We start from the raw sequence: 19,743 nt of genomic DNA, 5'->3' as shown, positions 1-19,743 counted from the left end.
TTAATTATGTCTGAAATATTCTTCGAACAAACTTGGAACAAAATTCTGAAAGTAGACTTGAACAATTTACAAGACTGTATGAACAAAAACTGGAAAGGACACACATTAAATCATGTTTCTGCTTAGTGTGCAACCCATAAATTAGCAATTGCTTATGACATCACACTATAATAAGGTGAAAAATCTACAGAGACTTAGCAATTTCATTAACTGATACAGGACATTAAAGTTAAACTCTCTGTTAACATTTACTGCTACTTTCTTGTCTTTTACTATTCCTAGTTTGACCTTTACACCGTAAGAAATTAAAACACCTCTGAAGTCAGTCACTGACATTGAACAACTAGGCTAGCAAAAAGCCAGATCTTATCTTTATTTTTGAAGCTCAAAGACGCTATTTCCATGGCCAAGTCTTTTTTTCTGAAAAAAATATTACATAGAGGTAAACGAACAAGAGCAACACCTTAGCAAATTTTAGGTGAGTATGGATTTATGTAAAGAAGACACGGCAATGGGAGTATGCCCATGCATTCCCTTGCATTTAATTATGTACTGAGAGTCTGCAATTTCACACTGGAAAAACATCTTGTTACCCAATGTACTTATTGGTTAACAGCTTTTGCTGTTTTTCTGTGTGACATGTAATGACAAAAATGTATACAAAAAAGGAAGTTTTTAAAATCGTATTTATTTGTCAAGAATGGAGGAGAGCTCTGGCTACACAAAGCCCAAGAGCTTTCTTCGGAGCATCCTTATGTGTTGTGAAATTTACCTTTCTTATCTTTCTTTTCTTCTTCTTCTCCTCCAGCACCTAGCAGAGTAAAGATGATGCCTGTCTGAGAATTCACACCCACAGCAGTTACAAGCATTCGTCCAGAGCCTTCCATGACGTGAGTACCTGAAAATAATGCAACATAAGTTACATATAGCTAAAAAAATAAAAAGAACAACCATTAAATATTTTATGCAAGACTTTTACTGTAGTACTGAGAGAGATTTGTTACACTTTAAAAATCTATATTGAGGCCAATATAATTACATACCAAAAATAATCCCTATTGTTGTATATTATTCTCAACCAAGAATGGATGCTTAACTGCAAATCTTGGGCTCCACATCCATTAACAACACACATCAGATTCCCTTTTTAAAAGAAATGTTGTCACTAACCAAGTTTACATAATCTTGGAAGACAATAGTTTTGCTTCACACAGTTAATTCTTGTAACTTTGAAAATCTTTTTGCAGTTCTGCAAACATTCCTCTGTGAGTCTAGCCCAGATTACACTGACTGTACATGGAATACTATTACATAAATGAAGGGAAAACATGTGTGCAATTTCTCTCATCCTTCTCAGTTACGGTTGATTTACAGGCATAGAAAAAAGTATTTTTGAAGACAATTTCACATCTTCAAACTTGAAAAATCAATACAGAGAAAAATCTTCAAGGATATGTTTAATTAAATCAGGAGATTCCCAAATAGCAAGAAGAATCTGGTGTACACTTGAAAACAAATTCAGTATGAGAGATTTCTATTACTCTAAAACAAATCAAAATGTACATTAAGTTTTTCTGAGAAGGATCATTTGTTTAACTAGGTAATTTTATCATTATATTAAGTAAATTCCTTTTGAGAAATATTTCATGCTTTATTGTATAGAAATGGTTTATTTACAGCTCTTATTCCTATATTGGACCAAATCTTAGGTGCATCTAAGATCACAGCCTCTTAGAAACCTTTTGCTATGAGTTGTGGAAACACAAATAGAAATTCCTAGAAACGATCAAATTATTCTGATTTACATTTTGGAAAAACTGTATAACAGAGGATTTGCAAAAGATCAGTTTGTGCAATTGCACACTGGCTATTTCTAAAAAAAGTTTGAAATTGAAGAAGAACCTATTGTTATGACATGTATTTAAGGCCAGTTACTAAAAGCTTATTAAAAAATCCTGTCATTGAAGCATAGGAACAAATATGCCAAGGATGTAATTTCATATGATAACAAAGTCTTAATCTAAAAAGTTCCTCATTGAAGTAATATTTAAAATGTTTGAAGAGAGCATCCTTAGCAGGTAGTGAATTCTAAAAGACATAAAGCACATCAGGCGTGCTCCTATGAAACAGAGGAAAAACAAATACATAATGACCAGAAACTACTGATACATAAAGCTATTCATTGAAATAGACTTTATATTTTATCCTATAGTAGTAGAAAATTACATTATGCCTATTAAGTGTAAGTCACTGTGAGAACACAAAGGAAAAGCAATCGTTTCTTAATGCAAAGCTGACAGAGCAAGCTAGGATTGAAAGTTTACTGGGCTTCGGTTTTTTAAAATACTCTTTCCTGTATTTGAAGAAGGAAGCAGGTTGGAAACTATGAAAAGAGACTGTAACACAAACTGTTAGCCTTGAGAAAAAAATCATTGTATACAAAAAAAGACAAACATGTATTTATACCTCCAAGTGAGGTACAAATTAATCCTATTATTTAACAATTGTTTTTAATCCTAGGTGCTATCGTTTTAAATAAATTATTTTTTAAGACCAGTCATTATTCCAGACTTGCAGCTGTGGGACATCAGAAGAATGAGTCCAGATGGAATCAGAATATAGTCCAGATATTGCATTTTCCAGGGGGCGGGGGGGGGGGGGGAGCGGGCAGGCATGGAGAGAGAAAGAATTTTTAGTCTTCTTCTGAAGCTATTTGTTAGTTTAAGAGTCTTTAAGTCAACTAAACAGTTTGACCATTGTGGTAATAAACCAATTATACTGCTTATAATACTCACTTTACTCCTTGCCTTGTCACTGCAGTATTTGTGGCAAACTACTATTCTTTGCTGGGTTTTAATCTATTGTTCCATAGATCCTCGCCTCACTTCAAAGGTTACATTGTACTGCTTTACAATTATCAAGTTTGCCATAAATGTAAGGTTCTCCATTTACCTTCCTTAAGACAGCATCACTGTTTCATTCATTCTGTAACAGCATGAATTAGGTAGAGTCATTAACTGACTTGTCTTAAGCAATTCTGTGGCTAATGAGGTAAAAATTCTGGTATGCTTATTCTCAACTATCTTGCCCCTATCACTCACCCACTACCATTGTTAATATTTTAAAACTAGTCGTTCACTGATGCCTGTGGTTCTGAAAGGTACCACAGCAGGGCACACGTGAAGCCATAGTGAAAAAGAAAAGAAATCTTCAAACAAGCTTTCTGCAAACTCCTGCAAAATGGCTTTTACCCACCTGAATTGGGAGCCTGTTGCACTGAGCAAATGGGGAATATAATTTATTTCTCATGGACAATCTTATTGGGCATTCAGATCTACTAAACCTGAATGGCCATAGAAAGATTCTTTCTCTCCTCCTTCTTTAAAAAACATTTTATTGGGTTCATCCTCATCTACATATATTCATTTCATTATCTCAAAAGCTGAAAAAAGGAAAGATATATGTACCTGTGTCCTTAAGTAGATCAATATTTTTTATATATATATATACACACACACACACTTGCAACCCATTTTTTAAAAAATCCCATTTTCTTATTACTGCTCATCCAGTTGCTGTCCTGGAACATACTAAGCAATGCAACTATCTATTTATAATCAAAATACCTTTCTCTAAATAATCAAAATCTCTCATGTTCTTAAAAGGAAAACAGAAACACAGAACAGAGAGAACATCTGTCAACACTAAGCCTAATTTGAGAGCATAACTCTCTCATCAGAACACTAAGAAAATTTCAGCAGAAATAAGCCAAATAAAAGCAAAAATGCACTAATGGTCAGATGTATTTAAAAAAAAAAAACAACAAAAAACACAGACCTTCTCAGCGCATTGAGAACTGTTCCTATGGCTTTCTGAGATGAAATTTGATTCTTTAAAAAGTCATTTGCTTTCTTTCATGTGATAGAGCAAAACATCACAAACATACAAATTAGGACCGCCACCCAAACAACAAAAAACAAGTTACGTTCAAGCCTAAAGGAATAGAAAAGGTCTTAAAAAACCAAAATAGGCTTAGTTGTACTGGTTCAGACAAAACAGAAGAGGTCTGAAACTTAACTCAGAAATTTAGAGGAACCTCCTTTAAGATGTAACACCATTTAAAATATATTTTAACCGAGAACTTGCTTTTAGCATTCCTATGTTTTGTTTTGAAGGAATCTTCTTCAGTATTGGACTACAAATGTGGGTAGAAATATCCTCCAAAAAATGGCATGCACACCCATGTTTCAAAACCAGCTTTATTAAGAAAATGCACCCACCAGATTTCAAGCTTACCTCTGCACACTTGGAAAGGGCAAAAACGTCTTAATTTGAAATGCCTTTCTGAACCTTTTCTTAACATTAATCTTGTAAAACATAATTAAAAACTGTTAAGGTGCATACAAAAGCATGTTTTAGAGCAGGTACTAATTTATCATCAGATTATGTTCCACTAGTACTACTGGAAAAATTCCTCAGCATCTAAGCTAAACCAAAGAGCTGAACCTCCTTCCACCTAACTCTGGCAATTTCACCATTTAAACAGTATTATATTAGCTTGAATAAAGACATGGGCTCTATGACTTCAATCAGCTATTGTTATATAAGTGGAATTCTGGAATGAATGCATGTTTTTCACTTATCTGTACACTAAGCATGTATTTCAACTTCACGTTGAACAATTCTACTGACTTCTTTCCCTCTCAAGACTAACTTTTCAATATTAGTAAAATACATTTTTTCACATGCTGAGTATTTAATTTGAAGTTGATAAATGGTGAATATTCCAAGATAGAAAAGGAAAAAGTCTAGTTTAGTAAGAAAAGAGATAAACAGATTAGACAGATAAGGAACCTATTACAGCACATACTTTTCACACAAAAGTGCAACTAAACATGAGACTGCTCAGAAACCCCCAAATCTAATAGTACTGGTGAAATAGATTGGAAATAGGGCTGAAAAACAAGAAAAGAAAACCAGAGCATGCCAGTTTGGGGTTTTTATACTGTTTTGCTACTTCCAGCAAACTTGTGGTGAACAAAAATTCTCTATCAGCATATCTAAACAACTGTTTCAGTCACTGCGATTATGAAGAGGTCACTGAAGTGAACAAACCATCAGAATATCCTCGGGGGGGGGGGGGGGCGGAGGGAAGAGTTTTGCAGAAAAAACCTCATCTACAAGTAATTTCAACATATCCAAATAATTTGGAACTTGTGAAGTTAGCTGCTCGGTTCTGAAAATTTCTGCTGCGCTAGAAGCCTAGCTTGGAATATTTCCTGGCAGGGAATTAAGACAGAATCAGAACTATTTTTCTCCAGGCAATAACTGACCCGATTCGTTAACCGGGCTTCCTTTTTATTTCCAAAACCTAACAAAGCACCATGACCAAGAGATTTCTTTTGTTTATTTGTTCTTGAATAAGCTGTTTTCTTTGTTTCAAATCCTTATTGCGCATTGATAGAAATATGCATTTGTAAAAGTTAGGTTAGGATAAAGTAATGTTCTGTCAGTCTCGGTTCAGTGACAACTACACTAGGTGAGCTCCTCTATGTAACTCTTTCATACCTTAATCAAATTAATCTAAATATCTGGAAAAAAGTTTTAAACAGTAAGCCTCATAAGGTATTTTTTACAATGTTAACTATTATAATATGTGGTACCCCAAAATACTTCACTGTGTGCAATACTGAGGCCAGACTCATATTCAAAACTTCTGTATTTAGGAATCATGGATTTCTGCAAACTTTGAACTATACAAAACTTAAAGGGCACATCAGCTTCAATCAAGACAGTTGAGTAGCAGTCAGTTTGGTTACCCAAGCTGTCTTCGTCTGTTGGTTGATACATGCCCATGTTCATTGCAAAGAAATTTAACATCACCACAGTCTCGTTTCACCTGATGACTTCTGATGCGATGGCTTACGCTACACCATGCATGCAAATCTCTGTTAATGAACTAAAAGAAGGAAAATGTTTCAGACAGAGGCACAGTGGAACTATAGAAGAGAAGCTGCGTCTTTTGGTTTCAGGTATATCAGAGTCTGTATTTCCATTTCTGCCTTCCTAGGTGGTACCAAATGTGCTATATACAGATGGAAATGAACCATCTGGTTTAGTCAGCACTTGTACTCTTGGAATTGCTTCTCAAGTACAGTAAATGACTATCTGGATGATTAAACAGGACATTAAGCACAGAAACTCATTTAGTTTAATTATGTCATTGAAACTGATTGAATATTAAAAATGTTGTTTCAGGTGCCAATGGTGAAAATAATACTTCCTGATTCAGGGTGTTTATCTTTCACCAAATTTAGACTCACAAAACAAACTGTGGCTGCAATTCAAATGTTACCTTTTTTCAGTTATTCCTCTGTCAAACCTGAACTGTTTTCATTTCCAACAGCTGATTCAGGGAGAACAGTGGCAAGCAACATCCTGACAATATTTGTCTAAATTCCAAAAGCCTACCTGGAGATAACTTACTGATGTCTTCAAGTGCAAAGATAAGAGGAAAATTTAAGGTCTGTTTCACGTTTTTGTGGGGTGTTGATTTGGGCTTTTTTTCTTGAAACAAATTCTATTAAAATATAGGTCTAGGCTAATATCCAACAGCAACTCAGTTTTTAAACCAGGTCAAACCCACCCTGAAAGACATGGTGGTTTCCAAGTCTTGGGTATTTGGACCACTAACAATTTCCAGTGGACTACTACCAACATCAGCTCCCGCATCATTGGGATTAAACCTTGCACTGTATCTATGGAAGAAGGTAGTTTTTTGCATGATAGAATCTCAAATCATCAACTCTGCTCCTGAACAAACAGAGTTCGGGGATTTTCTAACACAGCACGAGTAAAAAATCATTAGTATAAGTATGGAACAAAGGTGTGTGCAGTGCTTGTTACAATATCACATTAATTCTTCACCTTCTTTGTAATCATAATTGAGATTACATAATAATAATAGAGAAAAATAAAGAGTATAAACTTTATTTAACTCTGCAATAAAAACATAAAGACAAATTTCTCTCCTTATCTCAAAGAAATTTGAGTTTTGGGAAGCAAGACAAAACCATCTTTTCTCCTAACTTGACTGCTTTCCCTTTCTCTTCCCATCATGCCTTTCAGGGCAATACCTTCCTGTTTTTTACAGTCACCACTGAAATCTATGGGTATTCAAAAAGATCTAATTCAATTTATGAATATGTGACAGTACACAAATCAATGGAAACTTCATAATCAGAAAACCTCTAGAATTCAACAGCAGGATATCTTAATTGATATAAGTCTATGATATTTCATGATAGAAGTTTCTATAAGAAAATATCATTATTAAAACTCTCTCTTTAAAATGAAAATTTTTGTGCCAGTTATGAAGTTATATTTACAAAACAGTACAACTATCAGCTAAGAAAAAAGAAATGGAAAAAAATTGCACAAATATTTCAAGGACAACATTGGATTACAAATTTTGTTAGGAACAGCAACAGTGAGCTACCCTTCCTCAAAATATCAATGCAGGCCTCCCTGTTTACACACTGGAAAGCATCTCCAAGAGAATTCTTCATCTACAATCAAGTTAAGCCTAAATATCTGCATTACTAGGATAAATCAAATTATTGTAAATCTAGCAAAAATAAGTCAGTAGTTTCATATACTACTCATGAAAGTTAGAACACTTCCTTAAGTTACCTTACAGTATATCAAGGAGCCAGAGGGACACCAAGAATTCAAAAGTGGCACTGTCCCCATTATTCAGCATTTCTATATGTGTGCTGCCTGCAAATGCTGAGCTCTTCATTGTATTTTCTCTGCACAAATGCAGCCTTCGGAGTTTGCAGCTACTCCACTAATCTTTATTAGCCTCTACTGAACATGTGCAAACACATTCTTCAGACATGTATAACTTGGAAAAACTCGGGGTTTTACAACATGAACAGTAAAAGGCATACACTTGGCAGGGACACTGCAGCAAAAACATTTAACAAATAAAAACCAGAACATTTTTAAAGAAACCAAAGGAATTTTTTTCCTAGAAGAGCAAAAGAAATGTGTTTTGCTGTTTTATTCTCAGAAGCGATAGGAATTTTTTGTGTCATTTGAAAAAAATCATTTTTAATACCCACTTTCAGGCAGAAAGATGCCTGAAGCTTGCTAAAGTTAAAATTAATTAACATAGTCTTTTGTAATGTGAAGTCTGTGGCAATGGCAAGTCCACAAATAACATTAACAATTTCTTCATCTTAAGTTAATGCAGCCACCTTTTGACTGAAATCTGATTTTTTTTACCAGACCACAATTCCATAATTTACATAGTAAACACTCATAATCTCATAGTCAGTGAACTAATTATCTGATTTTAAATTTGGAAAGCACTTTCACTGTTAATTCAATAAAAATTGTCACGCCCTTACTAGTCGCTACTTGTCTCTTCTGAACAAAAGCATCTCCCAACAGTTGTTGCTTGGGAAACACCAGCTCAGTGAGGCAGGATGGGGGCAGGATTTCTGCAGGAATGTGTACTTACCTGCTGCACTGCATCATAAATATTCTATTTGGGATGACTCTTGGCTGACTGTACAACCAGACAACAAATAGAATCCTTTCCACGAATAAAAAGTTTAAATGTATTTGAAAATGATTGTTTCATGTTACAATACATTAATGATCATTGTGAGATCAGCAGGCTGTTATTTTGCGATCACATCCCAGCTGGAATCTATTGACAACCAACCTATTTAGAAACTATCTTTATTAGAATCAAAAAATCACATTCTATTTAATTGATTTACTGTATAGAATGATATTACAAAATACAAATATTACAAATAACTTGAATTTACCACAGCAGTCAAGCCCACAATATTTTAGTATGTCCATTTCCTTCTAAGCACGTTGTTTCTTTTTCTATTGTATCTAGTATACACACAAAGAAAGTGTTTAAAGAGACTTTAAAAGGCTTTAAAATTTAATGGTTAAATTAAAACTAGCATACAATGAATTGAAGCAATTGTTACTTCCCTAAGTGATACTTTCCTTTTTCTCAGAAAATGTTTCATTACTTTCTCACTTTATAAAATAAGTATGATGATCAGAAATAATTGCACACAATCAAAAAACAACAGCATGTCTTTTGAATGACAAACAGACAAGGCCAGTGTCTGTGTTCAAAAGATCAGTTGTATCTAGGTTACCAAAACCCAATGGCGTGGAAAAACAAAACAAAACAAAACATGAACAAAGCAGTGCATAAAAGATAACTCAGCAAGAATTCAGGCAGATTTACCTGACAGTAGCATTGGGTCTTTGTCAACAGATTTGCGGACTTGGTCTGACTCTCCAGTTAAAGAGCTTTCATCAATTTTAAGATCATTTCCTTGAATAAATATCCCGTCAGCAGGTAGCAGATCACCTTTCAGTAAGAACATGGTAATGGAAAGCCACAGTGGTTTAGTAAGATTGTTTCTATAATTACATAATGATTTTTATTATAAAATCACAACTAACAACAATTGCATTAAAATGTAAAATGAAAGCAAAAGTGAAAGAACTACCGTATCTGTCCATATTAGCCATACTATGCAATCCCATAGGGAAGGGCCTTTGTATTGCAACTATTTTTTGCCTAATGCTATCCCAGAATCAGAATGCATCACATTTAACATACAATGATCATAATAATCACTGAGATTTGGCAGGGGGAGTACTCTTCTTAACATGACATGAACTTTTCTCTATCAGACTTCACAGGAATTAACAGTGGAGAACGAACAGTCAAACTGCCCTTTCCCCTTCCCCTCTCAGGAAGCCCTTAGCTAAGTCTAGGAGAAAGTTGATGGTTGACAGAACAGGCATTTTGCTGGCATTTGCCAGCTCAGTCAAACACAGAGTACACAGAGTTCCTGCAAAAGTCTTCCTGTTCACTGGAGCACAGGGCCTTCCCTATGGCATATAATTATAAGGCATCCACCTAATAGAAGCATCGCATCCAAGGGGACTTACAGGATCCATAGCTCTGGAGCAGCCTACCAAGCTGGGTGAGCAGAGGCGCACAATTCCCTTTCACAGAGCATCTAAAAATACTTCCTCTTATTCCCAACTGGACAGAAACCAAAAATTCCAAATAGTGTAATCCTCCATGAAAGAGAATTATCTTTGTATGAACAGTTCTTGTCCTTGTCAGCGAAAGGAAGTGAAGATTACAAAAATAAAATTAATTACCTAGTGCAATTTTATAGCAAGTATCTTAGGTTCTCCTTTTGCGCTAACAGCCAAATTGTTATCTTACCATGGACAATAATGACACCACATAATTCTCTGTCTTTTATATCACTTCCCGTGAAGTGAGTCTATTCTGCTAGACAGGGAAAGGAGAATAAATAAAGTTCAGAAAAGCAGACATCTAGCTGATGGAACTTACCATATTTCACCTGTGCAATGTCACCAACTACTATCTCTGCCACTGGGATTTGGATAACCTGTCCACCTCGAACAACAGTAAATTTCTGTTCCTGCTCAATACGACTTTGAAGCCCACGAAACTGCTTCTCCTTGCTCCAGTCATTGAAGGCAGTGACAAGTACAACACAGATAACAGAGAGTAGGATGGCAGCACCTTCAATCCAGCCAGCTTCAGCCTCACCTTCATCTTCAGCTCCTCCTGTTGCAGTACCACATCCTGCAAAGACAACATTAAGAATCATTCAAGTCAAGCGAAGATCGAGTTTATCATGGTTATCGCAAGAAGAAAAACTTGCTGTGAAATGACAGCAAGGTTAAGGAATAGAACTGCTTTTTGAAGTAAATGAAACAGGGCAGAACAGAGAAAAAGTAGAAATACAGATGTCTGAGGAAAAGAGAAAGAAAAAAAAAATCAATAGAAATTTTAGATCTTTTAATTTTTCTACTGAACAAACCATCCTTGGTAAACCCAAACTAAACAAACAGAAAAAGGCGGCACCAATTCTCTTATCTAATAGAAGGGTTGATAGCTTCACCTCAGTCATCAAGCATTTCCAGAAATGAGGACTTACTAGAAGTGGCAAGAAGGACTAAAACAATGAGTAACATCAATCAGTGCAAAGCAATGGCATTAAATTAAGATTAAAGAAAACAGATTAAATCAAAATAGATTTAAGAAATAGTTTTCAATACAATTTCTAAATGTTCTCAACTAAATGGACTTATAAGGAATGCTTGTTTAAAAAATACTGAGATGAACTAAGTATATTAGTATTTAAATGTGATAATGAAATGTGTTAGGGAACATTGAGTAAAAATAATAGCCTAATATTAATTCATCATTCTTCCTTACAGAGAAATATAGTGGCATGCTTATAGAACTGTAAGTATATTATTTTTATCACAAGTAAAACAGTATTAAAAAAAATACATTCTATGTATTAATTCTGAAGTGGTAATTCTGAATTGCTTTATACACATCTGCTAATTATTTATTTCAAAGCAATATGCAATTAAAATTTAAATAGATTTCCTAGATAGTAGTCACAAAATAAAACTAATATAGCTCTCCTTCTTGATGAAATAAGACCTAAAAAAAGATAGTTTATAATAGTGGACAGCAAAGTACACATACTGGAATCACACAATTCAGAGATATCCCAACTGACAGGAGAGAAAAAAAAGAATTCAGTCTGAACAATAGAGCCTCCTCTCCCGAGTGACCAAGGGAGAAAAGAAATCTTTTAATTTTTCATGAAGAATTGAACTAGGTAGGCATTTGACATCACTTTTCCATCTTACCCAGGTACCACGGAGTTTAGTGACTTAGCAACTGTGTTGCTTCCACCTATGACTAAAGTTTAATTTTGTCACCTGTCACTAGAGGGAATTAACAGCAATTTGATTTCTATTTTTAAGTTACAAAGATTTCCCTGTAACATAAGCATCATAATTCATTAACCAGCTGAGTAATTACTATGGCATATGAACAGTAACAAAATTACCGAAAGTCAAAGGAAGAAAGATGAGACTGAACGTCCACTAAGTGAACAGAAGAAAATTAAAATAAATGGAGTTTTTACCAGCGTTCTCTGTAGTTTAAATTTAGACTTGACCTAATTGAAAGGCAAAGCAGACTCCCAAGAGAAGGGGCTTTCCTAGCAGGGATGCCCTTAGACTGATGACCCATGTGAACCTTTATCTGCAGTACAAGAACCTTGCTGAAGAAACCAAGAAAGAAATTAAGTAACCTTTTGTGAGTTCAGTACCTTAAGCTACTTAAAACTAGTCGCAAATGCAACTTACAAACCACATCTTCAATTTCTTCCTTCAGTAGAACATTACTTTTGGGAAGGACTAATGAACTTTGCTCTGCTTAACCTTAATCATCTTAATTGGTCTACGTTAGATTTTAGATTCCTTTTCCAAATCAGTAGATTCACTTTTGCCTTGTTCGGATTAAGTGGTTTCCTAGTACAAGTAATTCTGTTTTGGCAAATATAAAACAAAAATTCACTATTCATTTTTCATGAGATATGATTTAGAGTTAAGTATCATGAATATCCTATGCTTAACAGCACAGCTCCTCTCCTGTTTCTCAGAAAAGAAACATGGCCTGGTCTAGCCACAGTCAAAGACCGATTTTACTTCCTTTTTAGATGGTTGAAATTTAGTCTAGCTCATACAAAAGCACAAACAGGTGGTGTTTCCTATGGTGATCCCTTCGTCCAGGTTAACTGACAACAGTAACGTGCAGATTGGCCCATAGAGGTGGGCAGCTCAGCTCTTCAGCAGTTTTAGCCGTTTCCACTGGGGTGATATTTATTTACTTTATCCTGTAGCATGCCTTCTTACGCTTTCACTGAAAATCTTTGCTTTCTGCATATGGATTACTGATAATTTATACAGTGATATTTTCTACAAAATCAAGAATTAACATTATGTAATACTTAAATACAAGTTTTTAATTTGAACTATATCAGCACACCCCAAAAAATGAGTCATTTGAAAGACACAAGCTGTGCTTTGTCCTTCATTATGAGGATCCCATTATGGCTCTGGACATGTGTAAACTTTATAGTAATATTAGATGAGTAGACTATCCTCTCTCTACAGCAGAAAGCTACCAGTTTTGAGAAAGTCATTGCTATTATTCCAAAGAACCAAGAGGCCTGGTCACTGCCTCTGAGATGTGTCGGAGAAACAAAACGACAGCTAGTCAGTGCACTTGAACCCAGTCCTAACTCATTGTACCTTGAATGGATTGGAGAGCAGTATTTCTGTGTCCCTTCAGGAAAAAAAACAAACTCCTTGATTCAGTAAAAACAGGTAAAAAATAAAAATATTCATTAACTTGAGTAGTGAAATTAATTTTGTGTGTATGTGTTCTCAGAACTGATCTCCATGTTAATATAAACAATACTATTCCTAGTATGTTCATATAACCAGAAAAAATAGTCTAACATAGCATGTAAATAATACAAGATGTTATCATTAAGATGAAAGGAATTATGTTTACCTGTCTCATAGATTATGCACAAGCAAAGAACATAATTCACTCTTCATATTACAGCTGAAAAAATGTTTGTAAGAAAGAAAGAAAATTTGGAGAAAACAGACTGAACTTAGATCAAGCTCTTGGAAAGTGTCCCTAAATTTGACAAGCTTCCGCACTGAATAGCAATTCATGATTTTAACTTTTAAAATCCTGAGAAAATTCTCCATAACCCAATGGAAATAACAAAAGTTCAAATGCACTTCATTTATTTCTGTTCATTCAATCAGATAATGCTAAATTCAGATGGAAGAAAGGTATTTGGAGGGGAAGAAGGAATTCTTGGAGTGAGAGCCAGAAGTAGAGAAATTAATTGATAGACATGGTCAAAAACAGAAGTTAGTCTTTTAGATGGATGGAAGAAACAGTGAGTCGCTTTATGGATTTTAGAATCCTTATTGGTCAAGATTCAATCTGGCTTCTATAAAACTCCCAAGTGTTGCTTCTTACAGTGATCCATTGGTCCAGGTTATCTGACACACTAAGAGGTAAATTCACCCACAGAGGTGGACAGGTAGCATGAAGCAGACAGCTCCCACTGTTTTTATTCGATATGACTCAAAACTAAAACAGTCAACCGGGATATGGGAGACACAAATTCTTTTTTTTTTTTTCCCTCTCTCTCAAAGGATCAGAACTCAGGACCACAATTTCAGAGACCACAAAAAGCTTGATATTACACAAATGAGAATCTTACTCACTGCCCTGCAGATCCGCAGCCTGCAGGCCGGCCAACCATGTCCTCTCCTAAGCAGCATGAACATGTGTGTTCCTGTCTGCTCTAGCTGATTCCCTCATTTAATCCCACATGTCAGATGAATGGCAGTCCTAAACTATCAGAAAAAAAACAGTGCTTCATTATCAGTATGTGTCAGGTTAGAAGGAAGCAGAATTTCAGCTATGTAAGGAGTTGGAACATAAAGGACTAGATATCTACAAGTTCAAGCAGCAGCTGAGCAAGGCTTTTGAACATCTAAGATTTGCAGGGACATACTTGTAACAACCGTTCAGAAATGAAATTGCGCTTTTTGTGGATCTAGCCTAATATTACTAAAACCAGGCTCTTTAAATGATTAACCAAGCTGATCATCAGACTTCCCCATAATTTTCTCTGCTTTTTACAGTTCCACAGGAATTAAATGGGATAAAAGTGCTAGATAAATTAATGCAAAATGTGCACATCATTCTCATTATAGGACTAAACTCTAGCAACTTCGAGGGAGTAACTAACTATCTAGTTCTCACAATAGTAAGAATTCAGAAGAGATTTTTTTTAAACAGAGGTTTACAGACAAGCAGGATTTAAAAATGCAACCTGCCCTTCAAGAGACGACCTGTCAGGAAACAGTAACTATGTTGTGTTCTTGCTTCGAAACTATTTTAGAAGTAGTCCCTTTTAATAGAAAAAAAAAAAGGAAACTTGCATCCCCATTGGTATAAGTTTGTAGAATTCTTTCTTATATACTTAAGGAAAAACAAATTTTTTCTTTTTCTTCTGCCACTATATCACACAGGATTTTCTAGAAATTCTAGAAAGACTTATGTGAATTTACAGGAAGAAACTGTATGTACTCATAGGAGAAAAAAACCACATACTTAACTATGCATTTATACTATCTGTCCTCTTTATTGTAGTACACAGAGTGACACAGTATTGACTTTACAGATAAGGGGAAAATAAGGAAAATAAGACACACAAAAGACGTAATAATATGCCTAAGGAGCAAAATATAGTTTAAAGCATCTAATGTTTATTAAGAATGCTCATCTAAGCTTTAAAAAATTGTGTTAAGGTCTAAGATTGCTGCTATGCTTTCACAAGATATTACTTGGTTCCCAATGTTACCGAAAAATATGCCTGAGATTTTATTGAAAGGCACAGACTGAAAGCATCACAAAAGAATTTTTAATATCCATATGCGATTTGTGGTAGGGTTTTATTCCAAGACAGTGAATTGTGAAGTACTTATTTAAAATTATGTATTTAACACAGGTCCTATCTGTGAGAAAACTCGATTTCAAAAAAGTAAACAAGTTTTTAATATGAAGCTATTTTCTACTGTAACTATGAACATACGCCATGTGTGTGTCATTCCCCAAAGTCTCATACTCATGAGATAGAAAACACATACTCAGTTTGAAACTGAGATTATAAAGATTTGAATGCAAGTCAAGAATGTAAAGGGCTCTAACTCCTTTGGCACAGAAAAAGCCGATGAAGTCATAAAGTGGATTAGCTTATTCAAAAGGAGTGTGCAGGAACATACAGGTAAACTGAACCCCCCACAGAGGAGTGGGAGGACCTGGACAGTGTGGCCTCAAAGAACATTCAGAAATACAAAAGGGGACTAATACGATTGGGTCCTCCATAAAATATCTCAAAAGTACATTACCAAAAACTTGTGGAAAGAGAACAGAATTTTAAAAGCTTAAAATTTGACCAGAAATACGTCAGCAAAGACTGTTGAAAAAGTTTTCTGTAGCAGGGAGATGAAGGGAAGACAGAACCCAAAGGTAAAGAGGATTCAGGAAAAAAAGAATGGGAAAGTAATTCAAACCAACACATGTAGTTAGTCTACCTGAAGTCACAGCAACCCGGGTTTCTGTCTCATCAGAGCTTGTGAGCAACCTGGGCACAAGAGCTATGGGCAACAAAACCTGCCCAAGAACCTGCAAAGCTGAGCAAATACCCAGGCACTCAGCCTGTGCTGGACCCTTTTACGCACTTAACTGCCAGTAATTTCAAAATCAGCCTGAGAAGCCTACTCTGCATTAGCGGTATTTTAATTATATACAAGGTTTTAGAAAGACAAAATAAGAAAGCAAGGCATAGGATATTAAAAGGGAAGGGAATTGTATGATAGAAAAGACTTGAATACACTTGGGCCAAAAGGAGATGATGAGAAAGGAGAGGAAGATATACAAGAGCAGGTTAAAGCATTTCAGGAAGACAGTAAGCAAGAAATTTCACTGTAACTGGCAGGAGAAAATAATTTGGTTGATATTATTAATCATCTCAGTTTAGTGAAAGCCCGAAAGGGAGAAAGGAAAAAAAAGGAAAAGGCCACAAACAGCCAGACAGCATCATCTGACAGATTACCAGTCTCATGTCCTGCTGGAAACTGGAATGCTTTTAAGGTCATAAACACCATTCCAATATATGTTTCTCATAATATCAACCAAATCTGGGCAAATACAGAAAGAAGCACATAAGCACTGTGCGGCTAAAAAGAATATCTGTTTAAGATTTCAAATAGTTATGAAGAGATTCTTAAAGCCGCTTTGAATAGCATAACGATTATAATTACAAACCATACAGTCTTAAGCCGCAGCACGGTAATTTTTAAATCAGAAAAAGGGTATTTTTAAAAATCTATGAACATCTGTATTCCTAACTAAGTCCCAACCTACAGCACATACCTCTCAGCTACTCCTTTCAACCTACACATTTCTATTTTTAAGCTGAGAATACCTTGTGGCATTTAAATTCCCTAGGAAAATCTCACAACTCCCCCAGAGGTAATTTTTTTAGTCAGTCAAACTGGTTTTGTCATCAGAAAGACAACAGTTCCCACGATAAAAACTTTTTATTTAATTGCTTTCTGTAAAGACTTTTTTCCTTAGCTGCAACCCCAGCACTGATGTTATTAAAGCAAACTGAGCAGCTCTTAAGTTACAGCTTTTTCATTAGTAGAGCACATAAGCGATGTTACTTATTTTATCAAACGTATTCAGTTGGGTAGGAAAAGGAACAATAACCAAAAATTACGCAATAAATATCATAAAGTCCCCTCCTTAACAAGATTTTTTAAGCTGTAACAGATACTGTAATATTTATTTTTACAAATTCCTCGTTGTATCATATTATTTGCTACAAAATTAGTCCAAAGAGCGACTGCCAGCTACCAAAGTACCAATATTCCTTCCCAAAATCCTCTGTGTGATCATGCATCATCAGATGTTGAATCACTTCCAGTAAGGGCACAGCACAAGGCAGTGAGGCCACAGGCTGGCAAAGCTCAGAGTGTCACCGCAGAGCCATAGCTAACAGCAAAGGTGCAGAAATTACTAGAACTTCAAAAACAAAGTTTTCTGTCTTTCTCTCATACTCTCCAAGGCCTTATTCAACCGTGAAAAGCATTTTCTAGTTACTTGTAAGTCAGATTGCGTTCTGCAGAAACACATTCATTTCTGTGACCAGCCACACAGAAGGGATTTACTAGCATAAGATATTTTTACTACACGCATTTCAGGTTTAGGGTGCTTGTATATTCACTAAAAGCGATTTTTGGATACTTATTTGAAAACAGTATTAGAACTCCTTGTTTTGTGATACATCAGCTAGTTATATAAGGATGCCAGCGGCGGGGGGGAGGGAAGAAAAAAAAAGATGCTGTCCCTGTAGGTTCGTTATATAACTGTCAACTTTAGAGTTCAATATTAAATATTTACACATTTTTGACACATTCATGCAAGGAAAAAAATCTGTAAGCCCTGAAAGCATATATATTCACACACTCCTCAGCCTGATCACAAACATTTGTGAGCAGAGAAATGTTAATTAAAATACTCACTCAACTTCAAGAGACGCAGTATGTCGAGCAAGATTCTTCTGACTGGCACCTCCAAGCAAATGCATTTTGTAAAGATCACTCAAAAGGATGGGGTCCTAACTACACCAAAGGCAGTGGAAGGGAACAGGACCATACAACTATTTCTACAATGTTTATATTCAGTTTTGTCTCCTTTTGTTGCCATAGAGAAAGTAGAGAAAGGCCAAATGGGAATTTTAATCACAAGCCCTGTTCTTAGGGATTGCAAGGGAAAACCTTGACATGTGATTGCTATAGTTTTACTGTACATTGCTCAGAGCTAAAAACGTCTGGTAAATATAGCCATGTATTCAAAAGGTAAAACACAGTTTTCAAATGTAAGAATCAGACCTTGAAAGTTGCTCTCTGTGTTTATTAGTAAGAGTTCAAGTGCAGTTACTCAACAATGCTTGCAAGGTCATGTCCTAGCTGAGTTTCATTTACAGAATCTCTTCCTGGAAAATATGTGAGAAGATTTTATATTTCATCCCAAAGTTCTAAATCTCATTACCTCATGTCCCCAGCTGAGAGTTAAGTCGTGCTTGGCAACCTCGAAATCTATCTAATGAGCAGTATCTAAAAGCAACCCAGTTTTGTCGATGACCTACACATCTCTAATGATGGGAAGGTATCTATGGGACTTAATTTTTTGCAGTCCAACACAGATTTGTAGAAATCAGATGTAGGTCACTTTACGTTATGAAATAATTATTTAATTTGCAGGTCCCGTATGACACAATGTGCACTTTACAAGTTCTTAGTATGTTGTTACTGAAGCCAGCTCAAGTCTATATCGCTGACATCCAGTAATGAATTTGCTCCCTAAGCACACTTTGTGCTGGTGAACAGCATAGAACTGATAGTTTTGATATAGTCGAGCAAAACCAGAGTGAAACCATTCTTTGGATAAATGCTTGGCTCCTGAAAACTGATGCTCCACTTCACCCCATCTGTATTTTAGAAGTCATACATCTGCTTTTTTCTGAGCCCATGACGCACATAGTATCATTTCCGTACTTCCTTTAGAGTTATCCGTTCTTGGGCAGAGAGGGATACCTAAATCAGGCTTTCCTTGCTGACTCTGAGAATCTGCGTATAAACTTACGTTTTCGTTCTTGTTGCTTTTTACAGAGACACCAAATGTATGGTATTTCCAGATCTGTATTTCCAGATTTCCACACTGCAGTAAAAGTATCAATTGACACAAAAACCCCAAACCACTATCGGATGAGCAGAACCTCACTTGTTCTATCTCATTCAAAAGGCGATGGGTTCAAAGGAAATAGGGGAAAGAGAGAGAGTCAGAAAGACAGACAGACTCACTCTATACCCAGCCAGAAAAGTAGGCAGTTAAGAATCAACAAGTTTGTAATAGGGAAGCTTCAGAAAAGACAGTATCTACTAAATAAAATTTTAATGCAACCTTGAATAATCTAAAAGTAGGCCATTTGTAAGCATTTTAGAATATGACAAAAACCAGGATAGCATATTATAAAACAATCAGTGCAATATATTTTCATCAAAACACTTACAAAAGAGCAATTACATTCACTTAATTATCTTCTAAGTAAATATGTTTGCTCTGCACCCTAGTAAGAATTTATAAAACAAGTTTTTTCACACATCATCGAAAAT

At 35.4% G+C, this 19,743-nt stretch overlaps 1 protein-coding gene across 1 annotated transcript in view; it reads right to left on the bottom strand.

Annotated features, from left to right (window-relative positions):
• Positions 1-19,743, bottom strand: part of ATP2B2 (ATPase plasma membrane Ca2+ transporting 2) — a 413,794-nt gene that overhangs the window by 93,886 nt on the left and 300,165 nt on the right. The window contains exons 5-7 of the mRNA XM_050904420.1: positions 10,421-10,678; positions 9,287-9,412; positions 773-898 (exon numbers count right to left, since the gene is read on the bottom strand). Of these exons, the coding sequence (XP_050760377.1) occupies positions 773-898; positions 9,287-9,412; positions 10,421-10,678 (510 nt within the window). The remainder of the gene's footprint in view (positions 1-772; positions 899-9,286; positions 9,413-10,420; positions 10,679-19,743) is intronic.

The sequence above is a fragment of the Gymnogyps californianus genome, chromosome 13 (genome assembly GCF_018139145.2).
Source record: "Gymnogyps californianus isolate 813 chromosome 13, ASM1813914v2, whole genome shotgun sequence".
In the NCBI taxonomy this organism is placed as follows: Eukaryota; Metazoa; Chordata; class Aves; order Accipitriformes; family Cathartidae; genus Gymnogyps; species Gymnogyps californianus.
The sequence above is the reverse complement of the archived record's forward strand: the minus strand, read 5'-3'. Positions and strand labels throughout refer to the sequence as shown.